We start from the raw sequence: 17,834 nt of genomic DNA, 5'->3' as shown, positions 1-17,834 counted from the left end.
TGTCATTTGGTAAACATGGTTGGCCAAGTGAGGAGGAAAATATACCACCAAGGGCTGAGTAAAGATTTTAAATCAGGTAGTTTATGTTTTTGAAACCTCATTCATGCTAAAGGATAATTTCTGAATGATTTCTTTTGCCCTCTTCCCCTGAATACTACCTAGGGTTTTTCTCTTAGTGTGATGCTGCATGATCCCTTGAATGAATCACTGTGCAATAATGCCATCTACTTCTTCCAAATGCTGCAGGGAGCTGTGTTTTCCCCAAAGTACTTTGATATAGATCATTGTGAGTAATGGTAATGGGATAGGGATGTAAGATTCAGGTTCAGAAGGAAACAAAGCATTTACTCCTCAAATAGGGTCTCAGAGAAACAAGAAAGGGGGAGAATTCCTCCCCTGCACTTTTTTTTCCCCTTTCCAAGCTGAGAGCATCATATTATAAATTGGGAGAATTAGCCCTCCAGCTAGCTCAGTCTCTTATTTCCCTGATGTCTCTGGTTTGGATTGAGGGCTGATTTCCCTGAGAGTTTTGTTTCCTTTGTTGTCACATTGGCCCACATCCAGTCGGTTGGGGCTTTCTCAGAGCAATAACTCTGTGTAGCTATAAGACCTTAATGTAGCTGAAAATGCTCAATTTGAGAAGGACACATTTTGCCTTTCCTGTTCTGAGGTTAGAAGGCTTAAATCCCAGGATACAGGGAAATGTTCTTCAGGGGAAGGAATCCTGGCCCTATTTCTTTTAGTTTTCCCTTCCTCTTCACAGAGCCTATTAGGGTGCTTTACACAAATTAAGTGAGCAAGAAGTATTGTCTGTCTATCCATCCAACCGTACAATTTCTGCATTTTTCCTATGCACTAAAAAGAGTGGAAGGACCACTTACCTTGTTTCCAGGACTTGTTCAGATCCCAGTTTTTCCACTTCCTGGCTATGGGAATTTTAGGCTCTGAGAGGTTAAAGGAGTTGCTCAATAAATGAGAATCAGAATACCTAATCTTCAGATAGGATGTGAAAACTGCACAAGGTCTTTATGGCAAACACTTCCAAGTATTATTTCCCATGCATGATAGTTGATCAATGAGCAATAATTCCCTTTCTGCTTCCTTCACAAATAAGGCCTGGCACATGTCTGGAGCAGGGAGACAGACACATAAACAACATGGTGCCATGTCCCAGGGAGGCAGGGCAATGTAAACGGAGGCGAAGCACACAGGCCTTGGGGTCAGACAAGCTGCGTTCCTGGCTTGACCTCTTCCTAGCTGTGTAATCCTGGGCGAGTTCCTTAATTTTTCTGTTGTTTCACTTTCTAATCTTTATGATGTAGTTTTTGATCACACTGTCCTCACAAATATGTGGGGGAATTTAAAAGAGGTAATCCAAAGAGATGTCTATGCTTGGGGGGTGGAGGACCCTCTTGACATGTTAGTACTTTGCAATTTCCTTCGTCATATTGCTTAATATTTCAACAACTGTGTTTAATCTGAAAAGTTTCGAGTTCGAGTCCAGCCTTTTCTAAAGTCTATTCAATGGAACAGTGGTTTCCTAGAATTTTGATTGAGACTAGAATAAAAGGGGGTTCTGTGATCAAATTAGCCTGGCACACTCTGACAAAGTACAGTCAAACAGCTTTCTCTAATGCGGATTTACAGCCTTGTGTTAGCACAACTTTGAAATCTTCAAAAAGGGGATACAGAATGCAGCTTCATCCAAACTTCCTTGGCTTCTAGCTCTTTTCCCTTGAAGGTCATAAGACCAGCATTCGGCAGGGTATCTTTTGGGAAAAAGCTCCTATGGAGAAATCAGTGGCTAAGTATTTCTGAGTGTCTGCTCAGGGCTAGGCACTAAGGAACAAAACAAGAAAATACTGTGACCCTGCCCTCAAGGAACCCACAAACGGTTTTGAGGAGACATCTAAATTTAGGCCCAAGAAGATCATGGAACAATTGAAGGGGACCCGGTGTGGGGCACAGTAGAGAGTGCTGAGGACTGTGGCACATGGGAGTGCAGATGGCTTTCTAAAGGGGGTGGCATCACCTCCACTTGGCGCCATCACTGTCGTGTGGGAATATGCACTCAGGGTTGCCAGGCCTTCCGAATGTTCCCAAGAAGCCAAACGTCTGCATTTTTTTTTTATGTGAAATATACCAGTTTTATACAATCCTGACAAATATTACATAAGATGCATAAAACATGTCTGAGAGCCAAATTTAGCCCATGTGGCTTCGATTTGCAATCTTTGCTCTAAGTTAGCGCTTCTCAATCACGGGCGGTTTTGCCCCTTGGGGACATTTTTGGTTGTCACAGCTGGTGCTACAAGCATCTCATGAGTAGAGGGCAGGGGCTGCTGCTAATTATCCTACAGTGCACGGGATGGGCCCCACAACAAAGAATTTATCCAGCCCCAAATGTCAATATCGCCAAAGTCGAAAAACCCTGCTGCAAGCCACAAAGTCTTAGATCCTGGGAGATAGAGGGCCTGGAGTTTTGACTTGCTGCCTGTGTGACTTTGGAAATGTCCTTGTTCTGGTTGGTAAAATAAGGTCCTTGAACTAATGGATGCTCAGGGGACTTTCCAGCCCAGGGGCTGAGGTCACATTAGTCATCTGTGTTGGCAGTGGCCTGGCAAAGGGCTCTCTCTGCAGAAACAACATTGATCGGAAATGATAGCTATTGATGTGACAACACACACCAGGGGAATGTCCCCAACCTGGAATACCGTTTGTCCTTTTCATGAGTTCAGAAGCCTGTTTCATGCACATCTCACTGCAGACACGTGCATAAATTTGAAGCTGCTGTTAGAAGGCTACTAAATCATTTCTGGGCAGTTTTGTTTTAGAGACCATTCGTACTTTTGTGGAGGGAAAAAAAATCAAAGGACACACTTTTATTTAATGTGCCCCTGCCTTTCGGAATAAAGACAGCCTCTCAGATACTGATTTTGAGTTTTGGCATTGCATGTGGCTGTTTATCTAGTTGGCCATCATGAGCAAAGTTGGGTTTTTGTCTTAAGGATTTAATTCAATGGTGACCACAGTGAAGCAGGCAGCAGGATGAGGTGTGTGGCAAAGGGGGTGACACCTTGACCAGGATTAGCCGTGATGGAGGCACAAAAAGCACCTGTGCATCCAAGTCCCAAAGCTTGCGGCCTCCAATACGTACACACAGCACATCACTGCTAATGCCCTTCTCCGGCCACTGTGAGTCACTCGGGCTGCTGTCTTGGTCCATTCAGCTGCTGTAGCAAAATACCATAAATGGAGTGGCTTGTAAATAACAGAAATGTATTTCTCGCAGTTGTGGAGGCTGGAAGTCCAAGGTCAAGGTGCCATCAGTTTTGATGTCTAGTAAGGGTCTATTTCCTGGTTCAAGGAGTGGTGCCTTCTGGCTGTGTCCTCATATGATGGAAAGGAAAGAGGTCTTTCTTGGATCTCTCTTATAAGAACATTAATCTCTCATGACCCAATCATCTCTCAAAGGCCCCACCTTGGGCCTTGGCTAATACCATCACCTTGGGGTTGAGGATTTCAGCGTTTGAATTTGGATGGGGAGGGGGGCACAATCATTCAGTGCATTGCACCACCCTTGCATGATGTCACTGCTTCTTTACTCAACAGGGTTTCTCAAACCAGGGTACACTTCCAGGGAGAGTGAGATTTCTGTGATTCTGGAGAGGTAGAGAAGAAGATGTCGTTTAGGGATTTCTAGACGCTGATTTTGTCCTGCCTTCCCAGTGATGATGCTGCTGAGTTTCACTCAGACACAAGGGGAGCCAGGTGTTTGCAACATTTGCTTTAATAGCAGCATTTAGATTGTTAGGGACATTCTCCTGGAATGGTGATACAAGAGCTGTAGCAAAGTGAAACCCCACCCTGTGCCGACAGTGCCGTCTGCCCCCTGTGCTCCTGATGGAAGATCTGGGGCCCAGAGGAACTGCACCAAAACATGCCCCACCTGCCCCTTCTCTGCGCAGCAATTTCTCTTCCAATAGCTTCCTGTTCCCTTAGTTTATTAAGCTGGGAAATCAATATACTTGTATGGGAGGTGTCTGAGCAAATGTAGGCAATCCCTGCCAATCGCTAGCACACCTGAAATGCAGTAGGTAAAGATTCACTTTACACGTGAAGGTCCAATTTGCCGCCTGATGTGCAGGTGTCTTAGTTTAAGTTTCCCTGAAAGCAGACCCTGCAACTAGAACTTGAGGCCAAGCAGTTTATTCGGGAAAGGATTGCAGAAAGCACTGGTAGTGGAGTAGGGAAGTTAGGGAAATGAAAAGAAACAGGAAAACGGTCCCTTTTCAAGCAGTAGTTACCTGAGGCTTATCCTCACTGGAAAATTCCAGAAAACAGTGTAGAATGTGTTTTTGGGTGAAGCTGGGATACTTATGCACCTGTAATTCCCCTTCTATCATGTGTTGAGGACTGCTTCCAGGAGCATTGACTTTCCAGAACTTCTGGCTTGCTCTGCTGTCAGGCCAACCAGGCCAAAGCCCTCCGGTGGAGAGTAGCAGCCATGCCCAGTGAGCAGTTTGAGGAATGCAGAGGTGAGTAAAGGGGATATAGGTTGGGGAGGGACGACACTTGCTATAACACGGTGACTTAAATTGTTATTATCATCCTACTATGTATATGAACGCAAGCCAATTGTACTACCTTTATGCTTATAGCTCTTACAAATAACTCTAAAAAGCAAAACATGCCTACCTATTCCATTTCTAAAGCAGTAAAAAGCAATGCCAGTCAAAATAACAGTAATAACTCGATGCATGGTGGTGTTTGGTCAAATGAAATCAAGGTTTGCAACACAACTATGGTATTGGCTACCGAGAAGCAGGTTGTTTTGAATCCAACGCGCCCATAATAGCCTGTGATACGTAGGCTCCCCCTGCTTTTGTATCTTTCAGCTGCTACCAAAAAAAAAAAAAAAAAAATCAGTCCTACAGATATGAAGTCATTCGGTCTTCCCATGACATGAGTGCATGTTTTTGTATTAATTTCTTTTATCAGTCGAGGTTCTTACTTGAAACTGGCTGATTTAACATATTAAGGAATCAATTGAAAGGATGTTGGGTAGCTCACGGAATCCCCGGGAAGTCTGCACCTGTGCTCCTGGAGGTTGAGAAAGGGCCAGGACCTCAGCTGAAATCACAGCTGTCTGATAAGGACACTGCTCGCACCATTTCTGCCAATAGAGGACATTTTTGTTTGTGCCACTACCCCCACCACCAAACACCGGGTACCATTGCTGCTCTATTGCCCCATTGCCACTAAAATCTTGGCACTGAGGCTGGGTGTGAATCTCCGGCAGAGCTTGAACCCTGAGCCTAACAGGGAGGGAGGCTAGAAAAGCAACTGATGCGTGTCATCAGTTCTGGAGTGGGAGGTGGGTTCTATCTACCTCTGGGGCTCAAGATGGGGCATTCCCCAGGCATAGGAAGGGGGTTCAGATGCTGGGCAGCCAAAAAGAGTGGCTAAAAGTCCCCTAAAGTCTTTCCTTTTTTTTTTTTTTTTATCTTGTTAGCATGTCACAATTAAAACAAGGAAGGAAAGTGTTGATAGGCAGGTCACAGTCTACTGAAAATATCCCCCCGAAATTTTGAAGTGGTCAAAATAAGAAAGGTTTTTATTTAACATTTCAAATACAGGGAAATGACAAGTGCTGAGTGGGCGACGACAGCATTGTCTTGTCTCTGCGTGCCTGATGCTATATCTCATCCTAGAAGGCAGAAGTTACATCTTACACATTTCTTGATGAATAAGAATAGGCATTGAGTGCATATGCTTAAAGGAGAGGAAAGAGGTGGGAAAGAGGGAAGGAAACAGAATTTTTATTATGTCTTCAGCTCCAGAACATGAATGGACTGGGGCAGTGAGTTAATAGGAGCCAGAAGGCAATTTTTAGACTAGAACAGAAAATAATTCTACTTGGTAAGACCAAGGGGACCAAGAAAAGGTATTTTGAAGCCTCTGCCATGAAGAAAGAACACACGGTATTAAACCAAGAAAGAGCAGGGCATTTATAAGAATAGCAAATGTTCTGCAGAGCAAAGCTCTGGGGGAATATTCAAGGGCAACTGGGCTTTCTGTTATCCTTGCCCTGGAAATAGAACACAAAGGGAATTAACCAAGGCCCCTGAGCAGCTGCTCTCACTGGGCTCGGTTAACACGCTAGAGCTTGTTGGAGCAGCACATGGGGATGGAGACGCTGCTATCATTTTTAATAAAAAAAAAAAAAATCATAGGGTTCCAGGTAAATTTACCAACTTTTCTCTAATTATGTAAAAATGAAATGATTCCTATAAGAAGAATATTGGAGCAGATGGGCTGCATAATCTGAGATTTTTTTTTTTCCATCTGTATTTTTGGGCATCTGGGTATTAACTTGGGATTTCATGGGAAGGCGCATGCTCAGAGGTGAAAGTCATTTTTAGATAGACACAGCTCAGTTGAGAAGACCATTCATGGAAAAGGCCCAAGATGAACAATCAAGACAGGGCAGTGATTTAAGAATGTCCCAGTTTGTGAGCAAGAAGCATCTGAAAAAATAAGCTTAAAGAAGTGAGAATTTAAATGCTGACTTTCCTCCTTTTGATAATTATAGTCCACTGCGATTGCACCTGTAGGGTAAGGGACATGCATGGTGTGTTTTTGCAGGTATTTAATATAAAGTGATACAAGCACAGGAGAGGGTAATTTGGGCTGATGAAACAAAAGCCTTAAAAAGCTGAAATTTTTAACTCAGCAATTCCCTTTTTAGAAAAACAGTCTCAGGAAATAATTAAACATGTGTGGAAATATTTCAGCTCCAAGTGTTTTCATTAATTAAAATACTCCAAACCTTGGGATCTAAACTTATAACAATAGGAGTCAAGATAAAAGATTTATTTTTTGATATCTGTAAAATTGAAAATCATGGGAACTTTGTATTATCAATGGAAGACGATTTTAAGCAGATTAAAAAGGCATTTCAATAATGTCTTTGAGATGCTCACATACATGCATAAGTACTGAGTGTTAAGATTTGGAAAAACCAACGTCTTAATGGTGATTATGTGGTTGATGTTTTGATGGGTGTCCTGAAAATTTATTCGTTTTTGCATTTCTGTATTTTATAATTTTTTTTACAATTAACATACATATAATTAAACATTTTTAAATGACTGTTTTAAGGGGGAAAAAAATCAGCATTGTTCTTCCCTTCCAGTTCTGTTGATAGGAGAAGCAAGATGTAATTTTTTTTTTTTTTGAGACAGAGTCTCGCTTTGTTGCCCAGGCTAGAGTGAGTGCCGTGGCATCAGCCTAGCTCACAGCAACCTCAATCTCCTGGGCTCAAGCAATCCTCCTGCCTCAGCCTCCCGAGTAGCTGGGACTACAGGCACGCGCCACCATGCCCGGCTGATTTTATATATATATATATTAGTTGGTCAATTAATTTCTTTCTATTTTTATAGTAGAGACAGGGTCTCGCTCAGGCTGGTTTTGAACTCCTGACCTTGAGCAATCCGCCCGCCTCGGCCTCCCAGAGTGCTAGGATTACAAGCGTGAGCCACCACGCCCGGCCTGCAAGATGTAATTTTTAAGTAGGCAAATAGCTGTGCGGTTTTTGATGTTTTTATATACATCATCTCATGAATTAGCACAATCTCATGTTACGTAGAAAGTCCTTTGATCTTAAATTTGCTCCTAGTTCCAAGAAGCTAGGAGGAAGAGAGATCATATGTTGCTTGGGAGTGGAAAAGCTAGGTTCAAGCTGCCCAGGTTAGATGGTTTCAAAACCCTTATTATTTTCACCAAACCAGCTGTCACTCAGTGCCAAAAGGAGCTTCCAGAGGCCCCTTTTACCCATGCTTTTCATTTCCCAGAGTTTTAGAGAAGCCCATTATATTTTCTGCCATCCCGGGGGATAGGGGGATCAGCATAGGTTTTCCCTTCCTGTATTTACTTATCTGTTTATAGCTGAGATGCAGGCTACATAGGTTAAATTTGATTCAGAGAAACCAATGTGATATTTCTTGCACCCTGTGTATTAAAGTTAGATTCATTCTCCCTCCCTATATACTATCTTATTTGGTTCTTACAGAAATCCTGCCAATAAGATAATTCCCAACTTTGTAAGTTTCAAATCTAAGAACCAGAGAGGCTAAGCTTCTTGCCCAAGACCACACAGTATATTCAGTGTCACAATTGGAATTCATACCCTATGTACGACTTCAAATCCTCTAGTTCATCTTTTTCAAAAGTAGCACTTCTCAAAATAATGGAACCCACAATAAGTTCATGGTCAGGGAAATTCTACTTCTTCCAAGAGTCAAAAAATATATGTTGGTGTATTTTCTTCCTTCTATTCAAACTCGGCTAGTGCAGAGCAGTCCAAAGCATTATATGTTTTAGAGTCTAGACAAGCAAACCTGTAAGTATCCGGGAGTGGATACTTGTTTTTGAACTAGCAGATGAAGCAGTCATGGGTATTTATTTGGCATGCTTTGTGAATTACACAATTCAATTTCACCTCTTGGATAGGAGAGGGGAAATTCATTTCAAATAGGAGGAGAAGCAAGGAGAACTTCAAGAAGGGCTATACTGTGAATTAATTAGATTGACTATCACCCTGGCATTTGCTTTTTCATTACTGTCTTTGGTTAAAAGTAAAAGAAAACCTTTGACAGTGAGCTTAAAGAAAAAGTGAGGTGCTGTCTGGAAGGAAGCTGAGAGTGGGTGGGAGAGTGGAGCAGGAAACGGTCTGGAACCCAGACTGCCGCGTTTTCAGTGCAGTGTTGTGTCTTTGCTTGTCTCTGAAAATTTGCCTTTTCTCCCCACTTTTCTTTGCATATATGTTGGAAAGATATCGTTTCAGCTGTCAGCATGTCTCCCCTTGTTTTTTTCATGGACAAGAAAGGAAGTAAGTCAACCAGAGTGAATGAGAGTGAATGAGTTTCCTAGGAAATGAAGCATCTGAAAGAGACTTTTTCCTCCCAAGTTCTACCTAACTTTTCAGTAGGTGTAGAGTTGGCTCGGCAATGGTGTGGAACTTGCAACCAGCGGCGGGGCAGAAGGAGGCCCAGAGGCTCAGAGAAGGCAGATTTGCAAATTGCCTCGGGTCACATACTTTTAAGAGGCAGATACAGGATTTGCACCCAGCTCTCTCTGATTTAAAACCCCCACACTAGGACTGCAAAACAGAAATGCCTTTCCTTTTCCTAGCTCCCTGTGGGTTTTGGGGAACTTCAGATAAGAGAAATTGATGCTAATAACGTTTGGGGGATTAAAGAATACCCACCAGATGTGAAAAGTTTATTGCTAACAAACCCACCACATGCGAGATACTATTTATAGTAGCAGAGCCCAGGTTAGGCCAGAGAAGTGAGGCTGGATTGTGCAAATGCAGGGGTGGATTCTGTCCTGATTGAAAATATTGATCAATCAGTCATCATGGATTTGGGGTGTCAATTTTGATTTTTAGAATAATGCATCAGACTCTTATCTTAAATACTGAGGTTTGGTGACCCTTAAATTTTGCATTTGAGGCGAGCACTTCACTCTCCTGACCCTAGTTCCCCTTACAGCAAGGTTTCCTGAAATGTGGGACACATACAATATGTGGTGCACACAGTAATTTTAGGTGGCACTTCACCATGACATTAAATAACACTGGTCACGTCATGAGAGCGTTCTTTTTCCTTTCTAAAAAATTCTTTTCCATACCTTCTCACCAAGTGAAAGAGAAATTATCAGGTTGGGCACTAGCAAATATCTGACACCTCTCTGACACTTGCTAATCTAGTCTTCCAAGAGTAAGAGATTAGATTTTAGGCTGGAATCCTCAGGAGATGCACTGGTGTCTTCTATTTGCCCTCTGGGTCCACTGTCTTCCTTTTTCCACGCCCAGCTCTGTGCCCTGGAAGGCCGGTTTCCATGGAAACCATTGGATGGGGTCAACAGGCTCACTTGCCCTCTGGTTTCTGGATTGTTCTAATAATCAGAAATGCCAGCAGGCAATAGGGAGACCGAAGGAGGAGAGAGTTCAGGAATCTTTAATTCCCCATCTCATTCCCTGCTGCTCCCTGTGGTTTTGTTCCTGTCAGGGTGGCTGCAACTACCCCCACCTCTTTTCCCTTAGGCACATTCCTACGTGTTCCAATAGACACTCCCTCTGCTACTCTTTCACATCTAGGGTAGCGTTGCCAGAAAAATATGGAACATGCAGTTAAATTTGAATTTCAGATAAATGACAAATCATTTTTTAGTATAAATAGGTACCTCATCTTTATATTCATGGGATACAATTATACTAAAAATTATTTGATGTTTTCTGAAATTCAGATGTAACTGGATATCCTGTATCTTTATTTGAAAAATGTGGCAAACCTGGCCTAGTGGATAATCGCTCACTACTGTTGCCAACTCCTATTGATCTCCCTTAACCCTGTCCACCCCTTTGTTAAGAGTCTCTCCATTAAACACTCCTCTGTTTCCCTATTTGAGGGTGTCGTCTATTTTTTGATGAGTCCTGGAGTCATCCTAAGTAGGCACCAATACTATATCTGGCTAGAGTTTTATAACGGTTTGCTTTTCGTTTTCAGTTTATCTCTTCTTTGTGGCAAGTGATGTTCGTTTTCCTTTGATGGTAGTGAAAGAGATCTGCCTTCTAAAATCATGGAATTTAAGTTTGAAAAGAAGAGAGGTGGAAGGTAGCTAAGGCAAAATTTGTAGAGAGGGGTCACAAGTGGACAGGTTTTCGAGAAACACTCAGAGGCGAGCACCGTGGCTCTGGAGTCAGATCGACTCTGGTTCAAATCCCAGCTCCAGCACGCAGAGTTGTTGCAAAGACTGAAAGAGATCACGAATGCCAGGCCCTCAGCAGGGCGTGGGGACTTGGTTCATAGCAGTGTCACGCTTATGTAAATACTTGCACACACACATGCCATCGCCCACCCCGAGTGGTGACGTGACTCACCCAAGGGTACGCAGCAAGTGTGAGGAGGACTGAGTCTGCAGTGCAGGGACTTGGCCCTGAGCCCGGTGTTTTCCATATGATCACAGGCTCCGGCACCTTGTGTGCAGAGGAACGTCCATGTCAGCTCAGGCCCTGCTCGCTGCCCTGCAGGCCATCTGGAGAGAGTGGCCAGTTCCCGTGACTCTGATGTTTCAGAAGGCCGGAGTCAACACCTTTGAGTCTGGTCAGGTTGGTGTTTTAGAGGGAAATGCTAAAGACAAAATTTGCTGCTGAATGTATGAATGCATGAATTCAGGGAGGTGTGAGGTGAGTCTTGACCTGCCAAAGCCTGGCTACAGGGCCCCACCCCCACCACGCCTTCTGCACTCTCCCCACCAGCTGCAAATTGACTTCCTGTGGCATGTTCTCTGCTCTTGGAACCCATCTCAGACTTGGTCTGGCCTGGGCCCCTCTGCCCTCTGGAATGTTGGTTTACCTGCTTCTGCAGTGGCATTCTGATCTTCACCGATGCTAACCAAGGATCTCCTATGTGCAAAGCTATGTCCTTAAGCACAGGGACAGTACCCAAGGATGAGCAAGGATTGAGTATTTCCGTTTTCCCCAAGTCAAGGACAGGGATCGCTTGTATTGAGCCACTGTCACATTGCCATGGACAGTCCTAGGGACCTCACATGCAGACTTTCCTTTAAGCCCCACCCCAGGCCTGAGATGAGGAAACTGTGCCCGCTACACCCGCAATGTTACCCAGAGCACCCATCCCATCAACTCACTGAACCTCACAACTGCTTGGGGAAGAAGATGCTATTGTTTTCTCAACTTACAGAGGTAGATGCTGAGGCTTAGCGGTGAGGTTAATGACTTGCCTGAAATCACACAGATGCTACGTGCTGTGATGAAAACCCCAGATCTCAGCCTCTTAACACCAGGATCTCCCAGGATATGGTGATAAAGAAATTTGCTCACACAGCTGGCGAGAGGCAGAGCAGGGTTTGAATCCATGCTCGTTCCTCTGTAGTTATGCGTCGAAAGAAATTTAGTGTGCTGTAGTCTTGGAACCTCCATTTCTATTGAGCTGAACAAGTACTGCAAAAGTGCCATGGGACCAAAAGGGGAGTGAGGGAGGAGAGGGGAAAGAGAGAATGGCCACAGGTTGGTATAATAGGAGTTCATAGAGCAGGCAGCATTGAAGGTTGCCTAGATTTGAAGAGATGGTCACATGGAGCGGGCACTGCAGGGGAAGGGACAGTGTGCACAAAAGAGGAGGGCAGCGTAGGCACTACTGAAGAATCATCTAGATTGTCTGATGTGTCCTGTGCATGGAATCTTGGCTGTCTCTGTAGGCAGGGTTTCTGGTGCATGCTCACTGGGGCCCATTCTGTAGAGATCCTCCTTCTGGTATCGGACTCGGGGTGTCTTACTCCATAGCCACCAGCCACATAAATCTCCTGCCCCTTTGTCCTTAAGTTTTAATGAGCAAAGGGCTTGCTGGGAAAGCTAAAAGCAGGCAGATGTTGCAAAAATGGAGACTCAAACTTTTCCAGCCAAGAGCAGTTTTCATCAAACATTCCTGTCTTTCCCAGGTGGGTGGTGGGTCCTGGCCCTGACATCCCACGTAAGTGCCCCTGGAAGGGACAAACCCCTGCATGGAGGTGCATGTCAATTAGGTGACCAAACAGCTGGGTTGGCTTTGCTGGAAAGGAACAAGGTTTTTTTGTTTTGTTTTGTTTTGTTTTTGCGTGTGTGTGTGTGTGTGTGTGTGTATTGGCACAATGCCTTGCTGTATCAGGTGCTTTTCTCTGAAGCAAGGAACATTGTGACTTTCATATTTGCCTTCTCTGATGAAAGAACAAGCTGAGGACTTTGCATTTTTTCAACCTCTTTGCAAAGGAGGCCTTTCAAGAATGGTAAACAAGTAAAGAACTGACATCTGTACAGTTTACAAAACGCTTTAGCACCTTTGATCCTAATATAACTATTGGGAGGGACAGATGTTAAGTGTCCAGCGAGTCATTAATCTCTGCAGACAGTTGTGCAAAGTAAGACTGGGATTGGTTAGCATGAGAATGAGCAAAGCCTCCAGTACCTGATGCATTGCATGCAACATTGGATTATGCTGTCTCTCAGGTGTGTTTCTCCATCATTTAAATTTGGTAGCACATTACACATCCACTTAGCACAATGGCAACCACATAGTAAGGGCTTTAAAAATGTTAACTACAAAAATAACAAGTGTTGGTAAGGATGTGAAGGAATTGGAAGTCTTGAACACTGTTGGTAGAAATTCATAATGGTGCAGCCACTATGGAAAACAGTATGGAGGTTCCTCAAAAATGCAAAAATAGAAGGCCAGGCGCGGTGGCTCATGCCTGTAAGGGAGACCAAGGTGGGAGGATCGCTTGAGCTTGAGAGTTCAAGACCAGCCTGAGCAAGAATGGGACCCCGTCTTAAAAAAAATAAAAAAATGTTTTTAAACATTTTAAAATAGAACCACCAATTCTACTTCTGGGCATTTATCCAAAAGAATTGGAATCAGGATCTTGAAGAGATATTAGCACTTCCATGATCATTGCAGCACTATTCACAATGGCCAAGATGTGGCAACAACCTAAATGTCTATCACCAGATGAATGGATAAAAAGAGTGTGATATATATATACGATGGAATACTATTCAGCCTTAAAAAAGAAGGAAACTGTACAATATGCAACAACATGGATGAGCATTGAGAACATTATGTTACATGAAATAACCCAGTCACAGAAAAACAAATACTGCCTGATACCACTTATATGTGGTATCTAAAATAGTCAAATTCATAGAATCAAAGAGTGGAATAGTGGTTTCCAGGGGCTGGGGAGAGGGAGGAATGGAAAGTGACTAATTAACAGGCATAAAGTTTCTGGAGTACCTTCTAGAGATCTGCAATAGAACGTTGTACCAATAGTCAATAATACCATATTGTACACTTAACATTTTAAGAAGGTAGAAATCATGCTCAGTGTTCTTATCATAATAAAATAAAAGGAATGGTGTTAAAAATATAATGCCATGTAAAGTTTAACCTGACATTAACATTATTTTAGAATATGTACAAAGAATTGTTTGCTATTATTTTTTTGTATCACAGTGGTTGCTATCATCACTTCTCTGCAGAGATGAGGCAATTTGTCCCGGCATCAGAGGCTCTGTGACTCATGGCCAGGGTGACACGATGTGAAGATAATGGAATTCGCAGACTGGGATTGGTGTTGCCTTGGGTGTCACTTAATCCCTTTCAGCCTGGATGGCTTTCAAAGGACAATGGGGACAACTGTACCTGCCTTTTGTCTTAAACTGCAGATCACTAAATCAATTTAGTGCATGAGGACCAATATTTAGAAAACAAAATAAAATACAGCAGAGTGGAATAGAAAATGCCACAGTGCCTTGCAGGCAATGAGTAGTTTTATGAATGTTTACACACGTCCATTATGCGTAAACCACATTACAACGTAAATTGAATTTCTTACTGTGGATGACAATCAAAAGTTTTAGGAACACTGTTGTAAAGATTAGAGGCCATTTATGGAGAGCAAGTGCTAGGCACACAAGGGATCAAATGGTCATGTCGTGACTATCATCTTCTTCCCTCTCCTCTCTGTCTGCAGTCATGCCAGGGGAATCCATGGCTGTCTGTCCACACTGAGCCACATGGACCATTGATCTCAGACACCCAAAGGGCAGCCCAATGGATGGGCCAGTGCACCTGAATCCTGCTGACCATCAGAAAGAACATCCTGGAAATGCCCATTAAAAAGACCATGATGAAAACTAACACAAGCGTGAGTCTGAGTAGTGCTGAGTGGAGAGCAAACTGAGCATGTCTTGAAGGAATCAAGGTGCCTTCCAGGCATGTTGTGCTAAGAGCTCTCTTTGCATGGAATACCCCACATTGCCAGTTAAAAAGGACTGAAACAGCAACTGGCGTGTTGATTACCAGTGAACAGCTGCACCCCCAACTCAGATCAGAGTGGCATCTGCTTGGAACAGATCATCTTGTGATTCTGGGTCCCTTTTCTCTGGCAGTTCAAATACGATGTTGCATATGAGAGATATTGAGCAGATACTCATTCAAACACCTGCCTAAAACCGAAAAGCTAATTGCTCTGAGCTTTTGTGAAATGGCCTCCACACTGTCAGCAGAAGGACCTTCCTTCAATGTTCCTCTGACCTTCTCAGTGCCCTGATTTTAACCCTTTAATGACAGTCTCTTACCTACAGGATGAACATCAGTTTCTTCAGTGAGGCATCAAAGCCCTCCCTAATGTGATTCCGACTTCTTTTGTTTCATTTTCTGATCTTCCTGGCTTCATGATTATGCTCAGTCGTCCCTGATACTTACAGCTCCCTGGATGGGCACCAGTGTTTCATGTCTTCTTTCATGCTTTTTCAAATGCAGTTTCCACCACCAAGAGCATCTCTTCCTGTCTCGGTCACCTGCTGAATTTCTAAACATTTTCCAGGACTGGGCTCACTTCTTTTGTGAAGCCTTCTAGGTCAATTAATCCCTTCCACCGGAAACATATCAACCTAAGGGATGCATTCATTAATACTGGATGATGATAGATTATAGTCAATTTATTTACTTGCCTTTCTCCATGAAGGTATCTCCAAGTGGTTGTATTCTAAACGTGACATCCACTAGATGATTAGAGATTTCACCCAGCTTTTATTAAAGACCTACTCAGTGCCAAATTAGGGACCCTAAGTATGGTAGGCTGTATAATGGCCCCCCCCAGACACCCACGTCCCAACCCCTGGAACCTGTGAATATTACCCTAAAAGGAACATTGCAGATGTGATTAAGTTATAGATCTTCAGATAGGAAGATGACGCTGGATTATGCAGGGGGGCCCAGCGTGTAGTCACAAGTGTCCTTATAATAGATGGTGGAAGGAGAGACACCAGGCAAGGCGTAGACGGAAGCAAGACACCACACTGCTGGCTTTGAAGATGGAGGAAGGAACCATGAGCCAAGGAAGGCAGCTCTGAGAGCTGAAAAAGGCAAGGAAACAGAATGCCCCAGAGCCTGCCAACACTTCGGGTTCACTCCAGGGAACCGATTTCAGACTTGAGGCCTCCAGAAGTTCGAGAGAATAAATTTGGGCTATTTTCAGCCACTAGGTATATCGTAATTTGTTACAGCCCAATGGGAACCTCATACATCAGATACCATGTATCATAGGGCAAGAATGACAGATGGTAATTACGGGGGAAGAGCGAAATAGAGCAGTGCTTCTCAAACGTCCTTAGACACATGAATCACTGGGGACCTTGTTAAAGTGCAGATTCTGAGTCACTGGGTCCAGGGAAGAGGCTGAGGCTTTGCATTTCTTACACGCTCCCAGGTGAGCGCCATGCTGCTTGCTCAGGGACCACACTTAGAATGGGAAAGGAGAGCACAGCAGATGAGTGTAAGTGAGACTGGTCAACGCGAAGAGTTCTAGAGGGGCTACTGTGTGTGCACAGAGTTCTAGAGACACAAATATGGTGGGTGGGGATCTCTGCAGAGATGCACCAGGATAGGCTTATGATCTTATTATGGAGTCTGGAGGGCTCTCTCTCTTAGTTCCCAAGAACCCTGCAGAATAATGTTTCTTTGACAGAGAAGGATGTGGAGGCCTAGAGCAGCTGTCCCCAACCTTTTTGGCACCAGGGACTGGATTCATGGAAGACAATTTTTCCATGGACTGGGGGTGGGGGTGGTTTCAAGATGATCCAAGTGCACTACATTTATGGTGCAGTCAAAACCTCTCTGCTAATGATAATCTGTATTTGCAGCCGCTCCCCAGTGCTAGCATCACCGTCCCAGCTCCACTGCAGATCATCAGGCATTAGATTCTCACGAGGAGCGGCAAGCTGGGTCCCTTGCATGCAGTTTGCAGTAGGGTTCTTGCTCCTGTGAGAATCTAATGCCACTGCTGATCTGACAGGAGGTGGAGCTTATGCAATGATGCAAGGCATACAGAGCCAGTGTAAATGCAGATGAAGCCACCACTGCTCACCCCCTGCTGTGCAACCCAGTTGCTAACAGGACACAGACTGGTACTCAGCCTGGGCTTTGGGGACCATAGCACTAGAGGATTAAATGACTTTGGCCACATCCACATGGAGCCAGAATTGTCTAACTCCAAAATATGTGAGTTTTTGTTTTTTTTTTTAACTTCACTACCTTTTCTCATTTATGGATAATACATATGTGCTCCGGGGCTTTGCAGAGACGACAGTGATTTTCAGTTTTCCTTCAATGTCTGGATCCCACCTAAATGGAGATTTTCAACTCCCTCCATGATATATGCTCAGATTACCAGGGACAGGCGTGGCAACTTGCCAAACTGAGGCTGAGCGAGAACCAGAGCTTTTGTTAGGGCATCGTCTCCGTCTCCGTGAAGGTGACAGTCCAGATGCTCAGGAGTCAGGGGAGCCCCTAGCAAGGTGTGAGGGCTGAGAGAGTGGGGAGGTGAAAGACATGCTCTTGGCCTTGTGGGTGTGGGGAAAGGAGAGGAAGGAGCATGTGCCAGAGCCAGGGCCAGCCCTTAAAGGACGCCAGGGGTCAGATCAGAGAAGCCAAATATATTCAACAAGCCCAAAGAGCAAGGGCAGGGCTATAATGGGAGGAGAAACTAGGTCAGGTGTGGCGGCTCATGCCTATAATCCTAGCATACTTCATTCTCTTTGTTTGTTGTCCCTGCAACTTCTAAACTAACATGTCCTATATTAGCAAGCTTTGCTTTTTATTTTTGGTATTGTTCAGGTTATATTGTTTCATAGCATGGAAGGTATAGGGAAATCTTTGTATTTTTCCTGAATTATTAAAGATCATCAGAGGTTAGGAGGAGAAAGGACA

The 17,834-nt window shown here is 43.9% G+C and overlaps 1 protein-coding gene across 1 annotated transcript in view; it reads right to left on the bottom strand.

The window, feature by feature from the left end:
* The window catches only part of VAT1L (vesicle amine transport 1 like), a 78,816-nt gene extending 77,369 nt beyond the window's left edge, over window positions 1-1,447 (bottom strand). Inside the window, exons 1-2 of the mRNA XM_012749328.3 lie at window positions 1,428-1,447; window positions 882-926 (exon numbers count right to left, since the gene is read on the bottom strand). Coding sequence (XP_012604782.2) covers window positions 882-926; window positions 1,428-1,447 — 65 coding nt within the window. The remainder of the gene's footprint in view (window positions 1-881; window positions 927-1,427) is intronic.
* Between the last annotated feature and the right edge of the window lie 16,387 nt (window positions 1,448-17,834).

The sequence above is a fragment of the Microcebus murinus genome, chromosome 20 (assembly GCF_040939455.1).
Source record: "Microcebus murinus isolate Inina chromosome 20, M.murinus_Inina_mat1.0, whole genome shotgun sequence".
NCBI classification, from domain to species: domain Eukaryota; kingdom Metazoa; phylum Chordata; class Mammalia; order Primates; family Cheirogaleidae; genus Microcebus; species Microcebus murinus.
Note: the sequence above shows the minus strand (reverse complement) of the source record. Positions and strands in the feature narration are given on the sequence as shown.